The sequence below is a fragment of the Pseudonaja textilis genome, chromosome 2, assembly GCF_049901715.1.
Source record: "Pseudonaja textilis isolate UNSWEBS1 chromosome 2, rPseTex1.2, whole genome shotgun sequence".
Lineage (NCBI taxonomy): Eukaryota > Metazoa > Chordata > Lepidosauria > Squamata > Elapidae > Pseudonaja > Pseudonaja textilis.
Genome location: NC_141991.1, coordinates 194,224,378 through 194,244,100, shown reverse-complemented (window position 1 = coordinate 194,244,100; position 19,723 = coordinate 194,224,378). Strand labels below are relative to the sequence as shown.

At 39.6% G+C, this 19,723-nt stretch overlaps 1 protein-coding gene across 1 annotated transcript in view; it reads right to left on the bottom strand.

The window, feature by feature from the left end:
• PCSK5 (proprotein convertase subtilisin/kexin type 5) overlaps nt 1-19,723 on the bottom strand; it is a 135,174-nt gene that overhangs the window by 37,703 nt on the left and 77,748 nt on the right. Inside the window, exon 7 of the mRNA XM_026703821.2 lies at nt 10,584-10,756. Coding sequence (XP_026559606.1) covers nt 10,584-10,756 — 173 coding nt within the window. The remainder of the gene's footprint in view (nt 1-10,583; nt 10,757-19,723) is intronic.

Here is a 19,723-nt window from a genome sequence, read left to right as displayed (position 1 = left end):
TTTTTCAACGTCAGCTGCTTTGCGTGGCACAGCTGAGGTTGAAAAAGCAGGAAAGAAGAGGATTTTCAAATGCTGCACACCCGCGTGTGTCCAGACAGCACAGCTAATTTTTTTCCAAATGCTGTACACGCGCGCACAGTGCATGCAAAATGCACTGTCACTGAACCAGTAATAACACCAGTTGAATCCTACCCCTGCTTCCATCATAACGAATTGTCCAATAGATAAACGATCTTTTCTGATTATAATATTGTTTTATTAACTATTTTACATTTTATATTGTACTTCTTATAAAGCTTAATTGGATTAGATTTATCATCCTTATTTATAATATTTCAAGGACTATGTGTATTATATCATTTAATAATTCAATATCATTACAGATGAATAAACCATTTCTTCTAAAGACTATCTACCTAGATAGAAGTATGTATTTTAAATTTTGATATTTACAACTGCCCCAAGATTAATGACATTGCTCAGTATTGAGTACAATCCTATGTTTGGACCTATACAGCTTGCCCTCGGAAGTTGTGGGAGCGCCATCACTTGAGACTTTCAAGAAGAGATTGGACTGCCATTTATCAGAAATGGTGTAGGGTCTCCTGCTTGGGTGGGGTGTTGGACTAGATGCCCTACAAGGTCCCTTCCAACTCTGATTATCTGTTATATGTTATCTGTTATCTATGCTATGGTAGTAAAAGCAGTGAAATACTTGTTTTGTACACATCAGTACTCAGCTCCACCCCTTTTTAAATGAAACCATGGTGGATAATAATCCATTGATTGGATATTAGACATCACCAATATGCTGGGGATATTATTTTACATCTTGGCCTAAGGCAAGTAGGAGATGTGGTGTCAAGCCTAAATGCTGCCTAGAGGCTGTAGGGATAAAAGGGGGCAAAACAGATTATGAAGGATTCACAGCAAGCTGAGATTACTATTAGTTCACAAGTCTTATAATACCATGAAAGTTCCATCTAAAACACTTGATGAGTAGCACTTTCCCTGAAGGAGCTATTATGCAGTCTTATTAAACCATGGCTTCTTTTGAAACAACAGGTGGAAGATGGGTCCAGTTGCACCTTTGGCTATTTTTGCTGGTCTGCCAGTTATACTTAATCCTTTCCCAAATCAGAGGCACTGAAGACAGTGACTAACTTCATCTCTCTTTTATGTGTGTCTTTATTTTGCATGAAGCTGCCCTTGAAAATGACTCAGAAACAGCAGGTGTTACAAAATGCAATAACCTGTTTTATTGCCTTTATCTTTGCTGGTAAAATATGCCTGGCCCATATTGTCTAGCAGGAAAATGATCTAGATGCCCAGCTTGAGAAAAACTTGGGTGCTCAAGACACAGACAATCACATTTCAGGGTACTCCATATATTGTGTGAAATTTGTACATACATATCCACAAGTATTTTTGTTTACTCAATATACTATATATTGGTTTTAGGATTCTTCAAATTCAAAGATATTGCTGAAAAAGATGCAACTGGCATATACAGTATATATTGTTACTATCAAATTGATTTGAAAACTGTGGCAGAGTATATTTTGGAAAATATACCTATTTTAATGTCAAATTGACACTATGATATAACCCAGATCTCAAAATGGAGTAAAAATTGACTGTGTATATCTGAATGAATGTTGGGATCTTTTGTATTAATAAAACTAGTGCATGATAATGATGAACTTCTGTCATTTTCTTTGTTAAAAGATAAATAATATTTGTCAGTTGCTACCAAAATGCATTTACAGTTGTTTATTTACATCTTGATTTGGACCAGCAACATTTTCATCTCAAAGTTAGCTGAGATATTACATGGGATTCTAAACCCAAAAAGTCAACAATCAATCTTTATAAATATTAATTATTCATATATCAATTTAATCAGTTAATTGATACAAAATGTGATTTTGGCTTAAAAAACAAAAATGTTTAAACTTCAATGTTAAACCTCTTGTTAGATTACACATTATACAACAAAAAAAATCCAATTTATTAAACTCATGGCATTTGTATAGAAGAATGAATAATTGTATTATTGGACATGCAACTAAAGTAACATTTATGATTGTTAAATCATAAATTTTTGCAGTTCTAAAGTTACTATTTTATGGAAAGAAATATAATTAGATATATTAATTTGACTGAAACAAATCAAAGCAATATTTTCAGATGCACATAATCTATTGAAGTATATAACCACAACATAAAGGTTGACTGCTAGTCAATGGTAATAGATTTTTTTGACTTCATTATTGCCAAGAGATTAATTTTCAATATAGAAAAAAGATAAATTTATGGCTCCAATTACCCAGTAGGTTCCATATCATATATGCATTACTTGCATCCTACAAACAAGCTGCCTATAGACATAGATTATGTATGAAGAATTATAATGAAATATGGTTATCTTTTGTTGAAGTGTTATATTAAAAAATCATCCTCCCTTCTCCACCCTGAGAAGCCATATGTTTCAATTCAATCACTTTGGTCTAGCAATTAAACTACCACACTAGAAACTAGTTCTACTCCTGCTTTAACCAGAAAAGCCAGCTGAGTGAGTGGCCTAGTCACTCAACCCATTACGTCAGGCTTAGGCCACAAAAAAGTTGGTCAACAATCAGTTGAGCTGAAAAAAAGAGTGGTACCTGCAGGAAAATGATGATGCAGATGAAAAAAGCATATATCTATATCTATAGAGTTTTTATCTGTGTCTGTCTGTCTGTCTGTCTGTCTGCCTGCCTGCCTGCCTGCCTGCCTGCCTTCAGTTTGTCTATCTCTCTTGCTCGGTGTATACTCATATCTACATTATACAGCATTGTTTTTAATATATATTATATATTAATATAATTTATAAATTATATGTAATTATATATTACAGGTAATCCTTGAGTTACGAATGTAATGGAGCCTGCCAATTACATTCGTAACCTGGGAATTCGTTGGAATGAATCATATTAAATGAACGTGAAAAATCCCTGCCTTGACCCATGCATTTATTAATTGAATGTGTGGGTTGTTAAGTGCACAAGATATCTCAGGGTAGGGAAAGATGGGGAAGAACATGGGGGTCTAGTGATTCCAACCCCCCAAGTCCTCCCTCAACCCACTGAAATACCTATGTTTCCCCCCCAAATCCTGCTGGGTCCACTTAAAGATCTGAATGAGCTGTCTCTTCTCTACCCTCTCTGTCACAGCTTCACTTGAGCAAAGGCTTGCTGAAGCCTAGAGGGAGATAGCATTCATCTTTTCAAAAAGCCCTTGCTGCTGAAAATGGAGCTATGCTGAAAATGGAGACCCAGAAGGATACGGCATCAGCTCTATTTTTGGTGTGGCTCCATTCTGGGCTTTTTGCAAAGATGTTCGGAGACTACAGGGATGCAATCTCCCTGTAGACTTCAGCAAGGCTTTGCAAAAAGCCTTTGCCAGCAAGAACAGAGCATGGGAGCGATGTGCTGGCCCCTCCCAGGCTCTGTTCTTGCCCGCAAAGGTTTTTTGCAAAGATGACCAGAGCCTACAGGAATGCAATCTTTCACCCATGCAGGCTCTGGCAAAGGAAATGACAAAGGAGGGAAGGCTTGAAAAACCAAAGCCTTCCTTCTGCCTGCAAAGCCTTTTGCCACAGATCTCATCTATTCTCTCTGAACTGAGGCCTAAAGTAGGGTGAGATCATGTAAGATCAGTAGCGGGAGATCTTGCGCTACTGATCTCCCATGATCCTGTAGTACTTTAGGCTTCTGTTCTCTTTGAATGCACTGCAGACCTGAAGCAATGAAGCAGGCAAAGAAACTGAAGGCTTGTTAGATCTTCACAATGTGAGTCTTCACAGACCCAGTGGCTGTGGAGACCCGGCTGGAGGTGGTGGGGAAATAGGCAGGATGAATGTTGCAGTGCCTCTGCAGTCGATGGTAAGGGTGAACAACTGCCATGGGGTTGCAATATTTGTAACTTCAAGACTGTGATGTAAGTACTTTGAATAGTCGCTAAGTGAGCTGTTGTAACTCGGGGATTACCTGTATATATAATATATTTAATATAATATATAAATCAGTATTATTTATTTAATAAAACAGGATCCACCCACACAATTTATTAAATAAATTAAAGAATACTATTTTCTTGAAAACAGAATGTTTCATTTGAAATGAACAGACATTTTAGAGTACTACAGATAGTTCTCAACTTACAACAGTTCATTTAGTAACTGTTCAAAGTTACAACAGCCCCATAATCTGTTCCTCATGGAAGGATGGCTATTTTCTGAACACTGAAAATTCTGTAACTAGCTACATCTAAGGCTAAAGCTTCAGGATTGTAATGCAAAATTTTATTCAATAATGATGTTAAACATTTACAAGCTGAATTTCAACAACCATCAAAGGAAATGCATTTTCTTCTCAAATTGTAAATTCCAAGTTGTTTTATCTTGTTTTAATAGCCCATCATTTGGAAATGCATATAAAGTAATTCATACATTCCCTGTTTTTACCAATCTTGTCAGAAGAAGAAAAACCTCCTAAATATTATTAAGAAAAGGCAATTTTTATATATCCAACTTCAACTTAAATGCCATCTATATCTTTGGAAATATAGCATTAAACATAGCATTAAAGTTATAAATGAAATATAATTATCAAAATTTTGACTTCCACTCATTTAGTATCTATGGTTAATCTCTATGAATTACAATTTTGTTAATATCAAACTATCTGTGGTTGCTCATTGCTGTTTCATTCTAATCTGTCTAGATCACTGCTTTTGTTTTCCTATATATTTTGTGCCACATAAAATTAAGGTCCGTTCTTCCAACCAATTTTGTCCTTTTTGAACCAATTAAAGCAAAGGCGAGAAAAATAACTGAAGAAAGATTCATTAATTAAATTCACTTTCAACTTGTCTGTCAGTCATATAAATGTTGATGCTGACTTAGAAAACACATTAATTTTATTCAGAGAAATTAATGAACAGCAAATACTGCTGAACAAAATATTCTGTAATTTTCTATCAATATATAAAGCTTTGTATAACGGTTTCAAAGTAATTATGCAGTGGGCTACAACTGTTTGCAGGATCAGTCTTAAGCATATATTATAATCCTTTGGCATTGGAATTTGTTTCATTTATTAATATATATTTTTAGCTCTGTGTTGGCCAAATTTTGGAGGAGACATAGAGTGCATATGAGAAAGAACAGGTATTTTCTATTGTTCACTTTGGTACAAAATTCTTGGGAATCGGTTTATCCAACATAGTCTCTTTTTCTTTTCTTTCTCAACAACAATTTGCTTCTAACCATTGTTTGGAAAGCTGGAAGGAATCTTCTAGGGATTCTGAATTAGATACCTCATAAATCATATAAAACTCAGAATATTAGTCTTCCCTAACTTTAGTTAGGGAAGTTATTACTTGCATAGCATAATTGTTTTTTAAACCTGACCCCAGTGCCTCCAGTTATTTGTAGTACAAAAATTAGGCTTTGGAACTTCATAGATCAAGGTTCAAAGAACTGCATGAATAATCTTCTATGCACTTTTATTTATAGATATTTTTTAAACAATCTTCAGAAAAAAATGCTTAACGTTTAAAACATGATCAAATTATATAAGCCATTTCTAGTCTGGATTTTCAAATGAATAATAAAGAATCATAACTGATTGCATCATTTGGAACAGACAAAATAGCTTCAAGCTATTCCCTAAAGAGCTATAATTAGTATTTAATTTGTAAGCATAGCAAAAACAAAGCAAACAGTAAAGGTTGCTGACTGAAGCAAAAGCCAATGCATGTATAGACTCTGCATTTCACTTTTCAAGCTATTTTAGTTGCCTAATCTCCATTCTTCAAGGAGACATATTCTAAACGTTTCTACCACCATAAATATATTTTGAGATCCTGAAAATGATAAAATGATTGGCAATGCTCCTCCTAACCCTAACTCAAATCCTAACCCAGTCCTGAGAAATGCCATCTCAAAACCTGTGTTACAGCCAGCTACCCCAGTGCCACAGTGGGAAGCAGCAGCTACCACAGCCCAGCCACAGTTACAGCCCAGTACTAGAGCAAAAACCTGTTCCCATACATCACCATGCATGAAGACCCAGCTGCTTCTGCCATCTTCACTTCACAGCCCCTTCCACTATGTGGTGCACCATTCCTGCCACCCCTGCCCTGTCTTGTCCTGGGCTTACTTCCCCCAAGATGAGCTTCATTGTCTTCTTCTTCCTGCTACTGAGCGCACCTGGCCTGGCTCTTCCTTCTGAGATCACATATGTCAGGAACAAGCAACTCATGGATAGGCCCAAGCAGATATTTTACTGTTGATCACCAATATTACTAGATTTTTTTCCAGACTGTATGCTTCCTCTTGGGAAATGGCTTATACAGATTGAAAGGTTTGATCTCTGGTGTTTCTCCCCAGAATGAAGTCTAACTTGGACTGTTTTTACTCTCTGGTTTAGCCTCTTCCCCTTCAGCTGGGGATTTAACTACACACAACCTCTTTCCCAAGAAAGCCTTGAAGCAACTCTATTCATTCAGCACCATCATAATTTTGAACAGTCATTGAACGAATGGTCATTAACTGAGGACTACCTTGTTTGGCAATGCTAAGAGAGCTTTCAGTTTCTGTCAACACTATCAACGAGTACCAATGTCAAAATTGATGAAGCAAGATAGGTAAAAAAGGCAGCATGGATGAAAAGGGAGGCATTAAGGTTCTCACAACTAGCTCAGTAGCACAACACTTGATCATTAATGCCCAATGAACTTTTTGACTCCCAGCCACATGCATACCTAACATTTTCACTATGAGGTCCTCTGTTCAACCTGATTTTGAAAATTCACTGAAGTACTTCAGTACTCTTTTAGATTCCAAGAATCTGATGGAATTTATTTTATACAATATATTTGATTTGGCTAAATGTAGAAATAGGGAATATTCTTCAATAAATGTTTTACCATTAAATTTTCATTCATAGGATTTTACAGATTTTTAAAGGATTTCAGAACATCTTGTACAAGTTTCCAACTGCTTCTTACCTCTTTTCTTCTCTTTCCACAAAAAAAAAAAAAAATTATAGAGGAAATGGCAATATCTGCATAATCAATGCATTTAGATATAGCACTAGGCGCTGTTCATCTGAAAGCACCTAATATAAAACTATCTTGCAAAAAAGAATGACAAATGAAACCAACACCCACAGGTATCAGGAGTATTTTTCATACTATAATCCTTTGAACTAATCATTGAATCATTTCAATGCAATCTATATCCTACATTTGCTTCCTTTTGTTCTAATTCAATTCTACATCTTCAGACATACAACTTTACTCCTTTCCCCAATAAATATTAAATAACATAAAATGCCTGGATGAACTAAATCAAAAACAATTTATCTCAGTGTCAGATTTCCAACAGAGGTCACCATATACTTCCGCGAAAACCCACATGGTGATTTAAGTTAATAACTTTCAATTTACAGTTTAGTGACCATTCAGCACCATTTTATGACCATTTTTCACACTTACAACCATTGCAGCATTTCCATGGTCACATGATCAAAATTAGATGCTTGACAAGTGGCTCATATTTATGAGAGTGAAATGTCCTGGAATCATGCAATCACCTTTTGCAACCTTCTGACAAAGCCAATGAGGAAACTAGATTTACCTAACAACTATATTACTAATTTAACAAATGTAGTGATTCACTTACGAACTATGGCAAGAAAATTGTAATATGTGGCAAAAATCACTTAATTGTTTCGCTTAGCAATTTGGGCTCAATTGTGGTTGAAAGTCAAGGAATACCTGTTCATTTGGAAACACCCTTTCAGAACTGAATTCAAAGCATTGCACAAGTCCATTTTACATGTGAAAACAAAACTTATTGTAAAAATTATTTTCTTTTTCTATAACTATGGAAATAAACAACTGTTTATCTATTTAATAAACAACTGTTTCCTATTCTTTTAATTTGTATCAGGATTTGCCACAGCAAGTAGTAACATTGACTGATTATGAGTTGGTGTGCATTCTTAAGAACCACACGGTGACATATAAGATTTACTGGGTGTCATGTTTATGAAAAAAATCAGGATTGTTTTTAACAGTGACTTTCCATTTCTTTCTTTCATATTTTTCAAACTCAGTATGATACAGTAACAAGTTTTTGGATATTTTTTGTTAATAAGTTAGTGTAGATTGATGCTATAACTTCAGAAATTTGTGAAGAGCTAATTAGACTTGATGTCATACTTTTTTAAATCAAGCCTCTGGGCAAGGAAAATGTAAAGCTACAATTAAGAACGTTTTCCAAATAATAGAAATGGACCACACCCAAATTATGAACAATCTGCTGGCTGAATGCTCAATTTAATTTACCAGGCCGTAATTAGATGCACAAATGCTTAAAATTCTATTGCCAAAATTTTTGATAAATAAAGTATTGGCTCAATTGTAATTATCAAGAATTCATTAAGTGAAAATTATGCCAATTCTTGAAGTTTAGTTCGAATGCATACATTATGCCAACAAAACATCCCTTTCCCTATAAATAGTCATAAATTATTGCATTACTGGGAAATGTGCTACAAATTATACTCTCCAATTCATTACCTTGCATGGAAAAATTGTGATGTCACTTTATTTATGAAAATTATAAACAGATGTTACATGAACTTTCATCATTTGTAAAAGTAATGACGTTTTCTTTTTACCTAACTGAAAATATATTTCTTTCCTGCTGGATTATTATAGACATTTGCAACTTTAATTAAACAGAAGTCTAGTGCTATTTGCAGGATACAACTACAGGTGATGTTCATTTAATCAAAATTGGAACCAACTACTTTTCTAAGCAATGAGGTCATTAAGTGAGACCTCACGTCATGGTAAATTTTTATTTTACTGATAGATTCTCCATTGATTCGCTTGTGTGAAGCCAGCTTTGAAGCATGCAAACAGTGTGCTTGTGATTGCAGGAGGCCGCAAAGTCATAAACTCCTGCAGATTGCAAAGTGCCTGAAACTCAATCACATTAATTGTCATCACTTAAAACAGTGGCTAAAGAGGGAAGTTATTACAGGAGGACCACCTGGTATTGGTATAATGTTTAAAGCATCAGGGAAGAAATCAGGTAAAGCCAGCTGGGTGACCTTGACCCAGTCACTATTTCTCAGTCTAGGAAGGAGGTAATGGCAAACCGCTTCCTCAAAAATATTTTCAAGAAAACTGCAAAGACTTGTCTAGGCAGTCTTAGAGAATTGGATATGATTGAATTGGAGTGGGAGAAATCCAGACCTGGCATTTATATCTTGCTGTTCAGAATTATTGGATTACTTCTTGTTTGATCTTAATTTACCAGAGTTCCAAAGGTATGGCTAAAGCAGTTTTTATCAGAAAGACAACTGGGATTCACTCAGGAGTTTCCAGGTCTTTATCCATACTCACAATAGTATCATTATGGTGCCCATTGAGTCAAGAGCAGATTGCCATTCGAATTATAGTCAGCAGATTTTTGTTTACTTGTTGTTTTCGCTTGTACTGAACAGTTTTGGATGCTACTTTTTACTAGTGCTATTAAGTATATTGTTCTTTATCTATCTGGCCCAATACTTGAAGTGTGGAATGCTAGTCAAGCATGCGGCCTGTAGGCCCATAGGCCCTGGAAGTGGCCCAGGAGGCTGTCCTGGAGACAGTGAGGGACCTGCCCCTGCTGCCTGGGACTGGCCATGCCTACCCAGTCAGCCGCGATGACCAGGCCCGCCCAGCCCAGCCCCTCAAGGGCAAACAAACTCCTGATGTGGCCCACAATGGGATCAAGTTTGACATCCCTAGGATTTCTCAAGAAAAAAAAAAACATACATGTGCATTTATGTATGCTTGTATATACATATCTTGAAAAATGATTTTATGAATGTGTTTACTTATTTACATACATCTGTAATAATGCATAGAGGTTGTTTGCACTAATGAACTTGTACAGGAAGGGGCCAGAACTCGAAAACAACTTGAAGGAACTAAAAATAAAAATTCATGCACATGTCCACATGTCCAATCCTAATTGAAAAATGCTTTTCACATTAAGAGGAAAGTAGAAAGTTGCAGCGATCTTCAGAAGAGCTGGTGGATTCCATGATCCCTATGCTGGTGCAAGATGGCATTTTGCGGCTGATGTTACTATCAGTTGGTCGGTAATTTTGAGGAATCCTTATTTGGATCCTGGATTTCAATCCCGACACGCTGTCCTAGAAGCATTATTTATTTCCCTATATTTATTATTGATTTATTTTTAATATCATCAATATGCTTCTATTACAACAACAACAACAACAACAACAACAACAACAACAACAATAATAATAATTATTATTATTATTTTAAGAAGATACTTGGTTGATACCTAGGATCGTAGCAGCAACCTGTATCAACCATCAGCAGCAATCAATGATATTTGTGATACATTTTTAAATTTTAAGTTGACTGAGTTTCATGTGTAATGAATGAAATAACAACAACAACAATAAGAAGAATAAGAATAATTTATGCAGAGATGTGTAACATACCGTTCTGACCCCATTCTCAAAGGCCTGGCGTGTTAAAGAAGCTGGTCCATCAACTGTTTTTCCATCATCATCAGGACCCCAGCTAGCGCTGTAGATATGTATATGCTGTGGATTGAGGCTCAATGATTTTGCTTCTACCATGTCTGTAACATCACCATCTAACATCCGCACTCCTTGGGTGAAAAAAGAAAACTTTGATTTGATATAATACATTTGTATGTCCATTTAGCAACAAATAATTCTTGCTGGTGGCTTGTACAAAAACAACATTAAATATCCACAATGTATGCCCCCCAATTAAAAATAGCAGTAGCAAAAAACATCACTCCAAATTATAACTATGATAGCGTAAAATGAATACTTAGTCTTTCTAAATAAGTATTCTAAGTTCTGAGTGTTGCTTAAGAGGCCAGGTTGAATCAAATGAGCCTCTCTGGATATCTTATTTCATAACTAAGATTTCACCATGAAGATGGTCCTGTCTTTAGTAACCACTTACTTTTATTTCACTAGCAGGAACATCTTGAACACACTAATTGTTTAGGAAAACTACTTCCAAGATATTAAAGGCTCTATGAATAAGAACCAAAAGTTCAAATTAAATTAGGAAATGAACTAGACAAAGTGCAGTTGGCATAACAACATAGGAAAGGGGAAAAAACCTTCCCCATATTTACATTCACCCACAAAACTTTCAGTACTTTGATCACTTAGACATTTATTCATTATGTACCATTTTCTGTCTCAATTTTCTGTCTATTGTACTAATTTATATCTGCAAATACATAAAATAAACCTAAAAATAATTACTACACTACTTAGTAATTCAATAAAACATTAACCAGTAAAGTTTAAAAAATAATTACTAGATCAGAGATTCCCAAACATTTTCAATTTTTGGTGCACCTATTACTTCTAAAACTGTTTGCCTCTGTGCCCCAGGGTGCCCCAGCAAATTTACTAAGTTAATGAGAATTACATTCATTTAGTAGGAACAAAGATTACTACGATGCCCCGACAGTTTATTGTAGCACCATAGGGTTCCATGGAGCAGTTTGGAAACCACTGTATTAGGTTGCTATCCAATTCAAATACTTGCTAAAATAGAAATATTCTGATATGCTGGGTAGGAATGGGATGAAGCATCTTTTGCTGGCAAATTTAGGAAGACAATACTGAAAAGGCCATTAAATCTACCTCCTTTAATTCAGATAGGAATGGATTGCAGAGTCAACAGGCAGACAGTAACTGTTGTATTTCAAGGGAAAGAGAGGCTTAGACCAGGGCATGCAATTAACATGTTTATTGAAGGAACAGTGGTTGTCGCGTCTGCCAGCCAAACGGGCAGACTAGCTTGCGAACAACGGCTGGCTTGGCTTGACAGCCGGCTTTTTATAGTCGGCTGTCAAACGATGCCAGCCAATAGGAACGGCTGTTGAACTTGCTTAACGAGTGGACCCGGTTGGAGCCCCAACCGGTTCCCAAGACATAACACCCCTTCCCCCCAGATGAGAACACACATAATCTTTGAGATACGCCGGTGGTCTGTGTTGGCGACCCGAGCGACGTAACTCAGGAGATTCATTTGGCGAAGACGAGTTCGCGGACTCCAGGTCAGGGTACGTAGTGTGGCGACCAGGGCTCGGTGCAGGAACTGGAGTCAGTGAAAAGTCTCTGCCTTCACTGGGGTTAAATGGTGGTGCTCCCGGCTGGCAGTCCCAGTCTACTGCCTGCTCTCTGCTCCGTTGGTGAAGGTTGGTCACTCTGGGAACCCCTAGCTGGACCTTGGAGTGGCGCCCGCGGCTCTTCTGGTGGAGACGGGTCTGGGCGGTCAGGCTGCTCCGTGCGTCTCCGCAGCTGGTCCAGGTGTCTTCGCCACATACGACCGTCTTCAAGTTGGACCCGATAAGATCTCGGACCCGTGACAGCCACGACTTTTCCGGCCACCCACAGTGGGTCCCCTGCGTAGTTCCTAGCAAACACTAGGTCCTGAACTGCGAAATTCCTGGCCAGACTGTCAGACCCCAAGGGGTGTCTGGGCAGTAGTGGGGGTGCAGCCTGTCTAAGGCAGTCCTCAGGTGTCTCCCCATCAGCAGCTCAGCCGGGATTTGTTCGTAACCGTGCACGGTGTGGTATGCTGGCTTAGGAGGAATTGAGACAGTTTAGAATGCCAACCCACTGGGCCGAATCTGGCTAACGCCTCCTTGGCTGATCTGACTGCCCGTTCAGCCAACCCGTTGCTGGCGGGGTGGAAGGGGGCCGTGAGGACGTGTCTGATGCCTAGATTTGTGACATACCTACTAAATTGCTCGAGGTGAACTGGGGGCCATTATCGGATACCAGTGTGTCAGGGAGTCCGTGAGTTACAAAAAGGTGAGTCAAGGCTTTAACAACTGCCTGTGTGGTGGTCGGTGAAGTAAGGCCACATCTATCCATTTTGAATAGGCGTCCACGACCACCAAGAAGGTCTTGCCGTGCATTGGTCCGGCCAGGTCGATGTGAAGCCGTGACCACGGGGCATTGGCACTTTCCCACTTTGTGGGTGTGGCGGTTGGCGGGGCTGCCCTAGATTCTTGACAGGGTCGACACGAGCTTACCCACTTGGCGATCTGATCGTCCATCCCGGGCCACCAGATGTAGCTTCGAGCTAACGCCTTCATCCGCACGATTCCTGGATGGCCCTCGTGCAGCATCTTCAGGACGGGTATGCGAAGGGTGGTTGGTATGACCACTCTGGTACCCCACAATAGGCATCCCTGCAACTTGGAGAGCTCTAGCTGGCGAGTTTTAAATGGGGCGAAATCAACTGAATAGTTAGTTTCCGGCCACCCCCTCCCTACCCAGTCCAGAACCTGGGCGATTGTTCTGTCCTTCTTGGAATGTGATGCTATGTCGTCTGCAGTCACCGGTAGGTTTAGTTCGTTTACATCAAAAATAGTATGCACAGGAGCTGGGTCCTCGACTGGGGCTGGCAAGGGGCAGCGGCTGAGGGCATCAGCGTTGTTTAGATTTTTTCCGGGACGATAGACCAGTTTGTATGAGTATGCCGCCAGGAATAAGGTCCATCTGGTCATTCTAGGTGACAATATCTGTGGGGTTTGCTTTTCCCCTGATAATAATCCTAAAAGCGGCTTGTGATCAGTAATAAGTTCGAATTGGTGTCCGAATAGAAATTGTGGAATTTTTTTACTGCTGCTACTGCAGCCAAGGCCTCCTTATCAACCTGGCTGTAATTACGCTCAGTCGTTGAAAGGGTTCTTGAAAAGAAGGCAATTGGTGCCTCGGAGCCATTGGGAAGCCTGTGACTTAAGACAGCTCCTATCCCAAAAGGGGATGCATCTGCGGCTAGGACCAAAGGAAGGCGTTGGTCAAATTGTATTAAGACAGCCTCAGAGGTGAGTAGAGATTTGACTGCCACAAATGCTTGGTTTTCTTTGGGTCCCCAGTGCCATGGTGTGTTTCTGTCTAAGAGTCTGTGCAATGGTTCAGCAACTGACGCCTTGTGTGGGAGAAATGAAGCGTAGAAGTTCAATAACCCCAGGAAGGCTTGTAACTCGGTTTTGTTGGTAGGCGTGGGCGCCTCGTGGATGGCCTTGACTTTCGATTCCACCGGGTGGATGCCTGAGGCGTCCAGCCTGTAGCCTAGAAAGTCCACCTGTCTAGTGGCGATGGTGCACTTCTCCGCTTTTAGTTTGAGGCCATGCTGCCTGAACTTCTCTAATACTGCCCTGACTCTCTGGATGAGTTGGGGTCTGTCCCTGGCTGTGACTAAGATGTCATCGAAATAAGGCACTACGCCGGGGAGACCTTGGAGGATTCGCTCCATCAGTGATTGGAAAATACCTGGGGCTACACTTACGCCAAACTGGAGGCGCTTACATCTGAATGCCCCTCTGTGTGTAACTATGGTCTGTAAGTCAGCTGTTTGGTTATCCACGGGAACTGTTGGTATGCCTGTGACATGTCCAGTTTGGCGAAAATGGTGCCAGGTTCGAATGTGTGTAACAGGTGCTGGATGACTGGGACTGGATATGCGCTAACCTGTAGATAACGGTTGATTGACGTCTTGTAGTCAGCACAAATTCTTAGATTACCATCTTTTTTTAGCGGGGTGACTATGGGGGTCTCCCACTTAGCGAAATCTGTGGGTTCTATCACCCCTTGTTTTAGTAGTTTGTCTAGTTCCGCGTCCAATTTGGGGCGGATGGCGAAGGGTACTCTACGTGGTTTTAAACGAACGGGACTGCCTGTGGGTCTACTGAGAAGGAGATGGGAGTGCCCTTATAGCAGCCTAACTCACTACTGAAAACGCCAGAGTAGTCTGTAAATAAGGAGTCAACATCAGAAGTTGAGACAGCATGTGGACTCCTTTTATACTAAGGCCGAGAGAGGGGAACCAATCCAACCCCAAAAGACTAGGGAGGGCACCATTAACAACCACTAAAGGCAAATGGCCTTTAAAGGTTTGGAATTTCACGAGAAACTTGCCTTTCCCGAGGACGGGATGTTCTTTCCTTGGTAGTCTCTCAAGGTGAGATGGCACTTTTGAAGCTGTTTCTTTGTCAGTCTGGGCTGGATCTTCTTAAGCGTGTCCCAAGATATGATTGAGAGCGCTGACCCCGTGTCTACTTCCATGCGGCAGGGATTACCTTCTAGTAAAACAGAAAGTGTAATTTTATTGGGGTATAGAGAGTGTGGTTGGCTTGGTAGCAAGTATGGCATTTTTCTACTTGCCTTCGGGGAACAGGAGAGGAAGGATATCTTTGTGGAGATGTGCGCGCTGCCTGGCAGACTCTTGCGAGGTGACCTTTCTTGTGGCAGTTGTGGCAGGTGGCGTTTGGAACCTGCAAGATGTCCGGGAATGGGAACCTCCACAGGTCAGGCATAACAGAGTTTGTTTTGGACCACTGTTGTTTCTTGGCCTCGCTCCTACCTGCGGCTGTCTCGTTGGTTTGAGGCGGTGCACATCGGAGTATTCTGCCGGGTCATCCTCACTTACCGCTTCTTCAGAGTGTACAGAGGAAGTGCTAGGTCTGGGAGTGGTGCCCTGGATCTCAGCTGTGGACTGTGCTGCTAGTTCTGCAGCTAAGGCTTCCTCAACTGCCTGGGGGAGGTTTAGGTCTCTTCTAGCCAGCAAACGCCTCTGGAGTTTTAGATCCCTCACCCCACAGATGAGTTGGTCTAGTAGCATGTCGTCCAAATAGTTCTTGAACTCACATTGTAGAGCTGCTGTCCTCAGGGCTGCCATATATTGGTTTATGGATTCCCCCTCAGCTTGCTTCCTCATCCTAAAAGCGAAGCGCCTAGCAATCTGAGATGGTTTTGGGGAGTAGTGGTTGGATAGTGTTTCCACCAGCTCTGCCCATGGGACATTCCCTATTTCTCGTGGGGCCAGGAGTGCTGTGGCAGTGTCATATACTACAGCCCCACAGTAGCTGAGGAAGTAGGATTTCTTCCTTTGCTCTGAAGCTTCAGCCAGTCCAATAGCATCAATAAAGTGGTTGAAGCGATTTTTATATGAGTCCCACTTTTCCTCATCGGGTTTAAAAGGGGGAAATACTGAATTGACATTCATTTTGGGTCCCTCAGTCTCTTGGTAGACTGGTCTGCCTCACAGGGAGCTCGTTGTCTTGGATTGATGCTGCTTGGGGCGTGGGCGCTGTGGCTACAGTGCCCTATTCTCACTCAAGGACTTCGGCTTTTCTGAGGTGTTTGGATTTTAGTGCTCTTTTGCGAGCGTTAGGCGGCTGTGGCTGTGGTGCTGTACTGACAGCGCTTTAAAATTCGAGCCTTTTTTTCTTATTATTAATTTTTGTTTTGGCAAGGCGGCTGAGGCGCTCGCAATTTCACTGGGGAGTCTTCACTTAGAGACGGCTTCTGTAATTAGTGCCCAATTGTGATCGAGGCGGCTGAGGCTCTCAGTGCCGTAGCTTGCTCGGGGCTGCAGCTCAGTGACAGCCGTTAGAATTTTCGCGCCTTTTTTTTTTTTTGCGCGCGCGGGCGGCTGCGGCTTCAGCGCCCGACTTTCCCTATCTGTGGTGCTCTAACCCGGTTGATCTAACCTGAGCTTTCACTTTTGCGCTGACAGGCTGCTGAGTCCGATGGCTCGGTAAGCAAACGGCAAGCGGCTGCGGCTTCCGATGACAGGCTTCTGAGTCCGAGGCTCGGCAGCAAAACGGCAAGCGGCTGCGGCTTCCGCTGACAGGCTCCTGTTCCTTTAGAAAATGCTCCTGGCTAGCCTTCAGATCCCACCTTCGTCGCCAGTGTTGTATTTCAAGGGAAAGAGAGGCTTAGACCAGGGCATGCAATTAACACGTTTATTGAAGGAACAGTGGTTGTCGCGTCTGCCAGCCAAACGGGCAGACTAGCTTGCGAACAACGGCTGGCTTGGCTTGACAGCCGGCTTTTTATAGTCGGCTGTCAAACGATGCCAGCCAATAGGAACGGCTGTTGAACTTGCTTAACGAGTGGACCCGGTTGGAGCCCCAACCGGTTCCCAAGACATAACAGTAGCACTGCTGATCCCTTTATATGTTCTACTCAGCAAGAAAGGAGCAGTGAGCAGCTTAATTGGAGATGTCACTGAAGAGATGCCATAATCAAAGAATGAGGTGAGACCAGGGAAGCCTCAGTAATGATTCCTTCTTGCCATTGGGACCTTTCAAGTGCTTGCACACTTTCCTGATAAGCTGCTGGAACTCTTGCCTTATACCCTAAGATAGACTGTTGGCATCTAGATTCAATTAGTGTCCTGACTTTCTCTTCTCTTTCTTGATACCTTGGTTAACTGCTGGACTTTGGTTGGGCGCTATCTTACCTCATTCCCTGAAACTTTGTAATCTGGCTAGAAGGAAGTAAGCCCTACCTGACTGTCACTCTTTTCAGGCAAAGACAACAATTGCCTGTAGCAGGAAACAAAGCTCAGCACAACTTTGTACCTCTGGGAATGTGTGACACACAAACAAAGTGACTAAATAAAACAAAATAAATGCTGAACAAGACTAGCATGATCGTGTTAAATCAGCGGTTTGAGTCAACATTCATTCATTTTTCAAGCTCTACAGCTGACCCAAAATACCTGGGAAAAGGACCTGCTGTTTCTCCCAGAACTGGAGCCAAAGTGCTAGGTACAGCCATTTTAATCTATACAATCCTGTCAGAAGTACTGTGTTGGAGGTATTAAATTGTCACATAAAAGTACCAGCGCTGTCTAAAATTTTATTTTTGCAAGTGATGTCACTTGCAAGCACAAGTTAAGAACAAAATATATGATTGCTGTCACCAATTTGTTGTAAAAATTTAATTAATCTATGAATGATTAATTTCTAATCTAAAATACATCTTCATTGAAATATAATTCTGTCTCAGTTCTAGATGATGACAGTGATTAGCATAATTATGCTGTCTGATGCCCAACAAATGTGGGCATTTCAGAAGCAATTTTTTTTTAAAATATAATAAGAGACACAAACAAAAGAATTAAAAAGGCAAGGTTGACAAGAACTGACAAGAACTAATTAGAAGCAAATCCATACAATCCAGGTAGATTGTGCAATGCAAAACAAATTCTATTATTTAATTAGAAAGAATACTGGTAGTTGCAAATTAACCTGATACTAAGATATAAAGAAGCCATGTCTTAAAAAGCCACGATAAACATAATAACTATTTTCTCATTTAATAAGCAAATTGATATTTATAATTTAAATTAGCATATTTTATTTAAATAACAACTTTGTTCTTCTCAAATTGTTAAATACTAATTAACACAAGACTTGACTGTTTCATTGGTATAACTCTACTTTTCTTGTCTCCTGCTATTACTAATTACATAATTGAAACTGCAGCATATTATATGTATTGTGAAATTTACACAACAATTTTTCATGCCCTATAAGATAATACTTATCTTAAGGCACCAGACTAGAAAGCAGGAGACTGTGAGTTCTAGTCCTGCCACAGCCATGATAACTAGCTCGGTGATTTTGGGCCAATCACTCTCTCTTAGTCTAACTCACCACACAGGATGATTGTTGTAGAGAGAATATGAGCAAGAAATATTATTATACATCTTGGTTGCCTTGAGTTATTCATAAAATATCTAAAATAAATTAATTAAAAATACCAATTCCATTGCAAATTTGTCTAAATGAAAAAAAAGAATGACCTCTATTTATATAATAAATAATAAAGATTATCTGACATAAATATTATCAGAAATATAATTTTCTATGGAAAATGAAAACATTTTTCCATATTAGTTATTTAATATATGCTATGCCTGGTTTTGCTTCCAGAGATAATACAGAGAAAACAGTCCTTTGAAGTTCACTCAGTAATAGAATAGAATAAAAACTTTATTGTCACTTTAAATGTACTCTAATTGGCATCCATTAAAATAAATTATTATTGCATTCAGCTCTCAAAAGATAATCATTATGGATATACCCACTTGGATGATTCATTCCATGAACAGAGGTCCATATGAATACATATGACTCTGATCTCCCTATTTGCAATTTTGCATATCCACAACTGATAATCATGCATAAATATCAGCATATACCTATATCATTTTCATGTATTCTTGTTTTGGCCTCATGTCTTGTCCATGCCATGCCATATCCTAGCAGAAATCTTGCAGCAAATAAGTATAAGCAAATTTATAAGCCAATAAGACTTTCTTGCTTGCACCGTTCATTTGAGATCTCTATACAAATTTTCACTTTGGGAGCAGTTCAAGCAGACATTTTACTTGGTTTTCCTGTTCTGCTATGTAATTTTCATTTCTCAACAGTGGTTTATTCCATTCTAATTGGAAACTGATAGATTTAAAATTTTTCTAAATATATCCTTCACCTGTTTTGCAAGAGTAAGCTACCTTAATTATAAAATGCTCAGAAAGCTGACATTTGAAAGCAGACATAACAAAAAACATAACCTGAAACTGTTAGAAGGGTTGGAATATTTGTTTCCCTATGAAATTGGGATTTTCCCCCCCTAAGTATAGGCTTAATAAGTCAATCACCTTTCTTCTTTGTTAACAGCTTTACAGTGAAGAAAAACAAACAAAACAAAAGCCTGAATCTATTAGAAGTATGTCCAAACGTTTTCATATTCACTGTTTCCTAATTCAACTG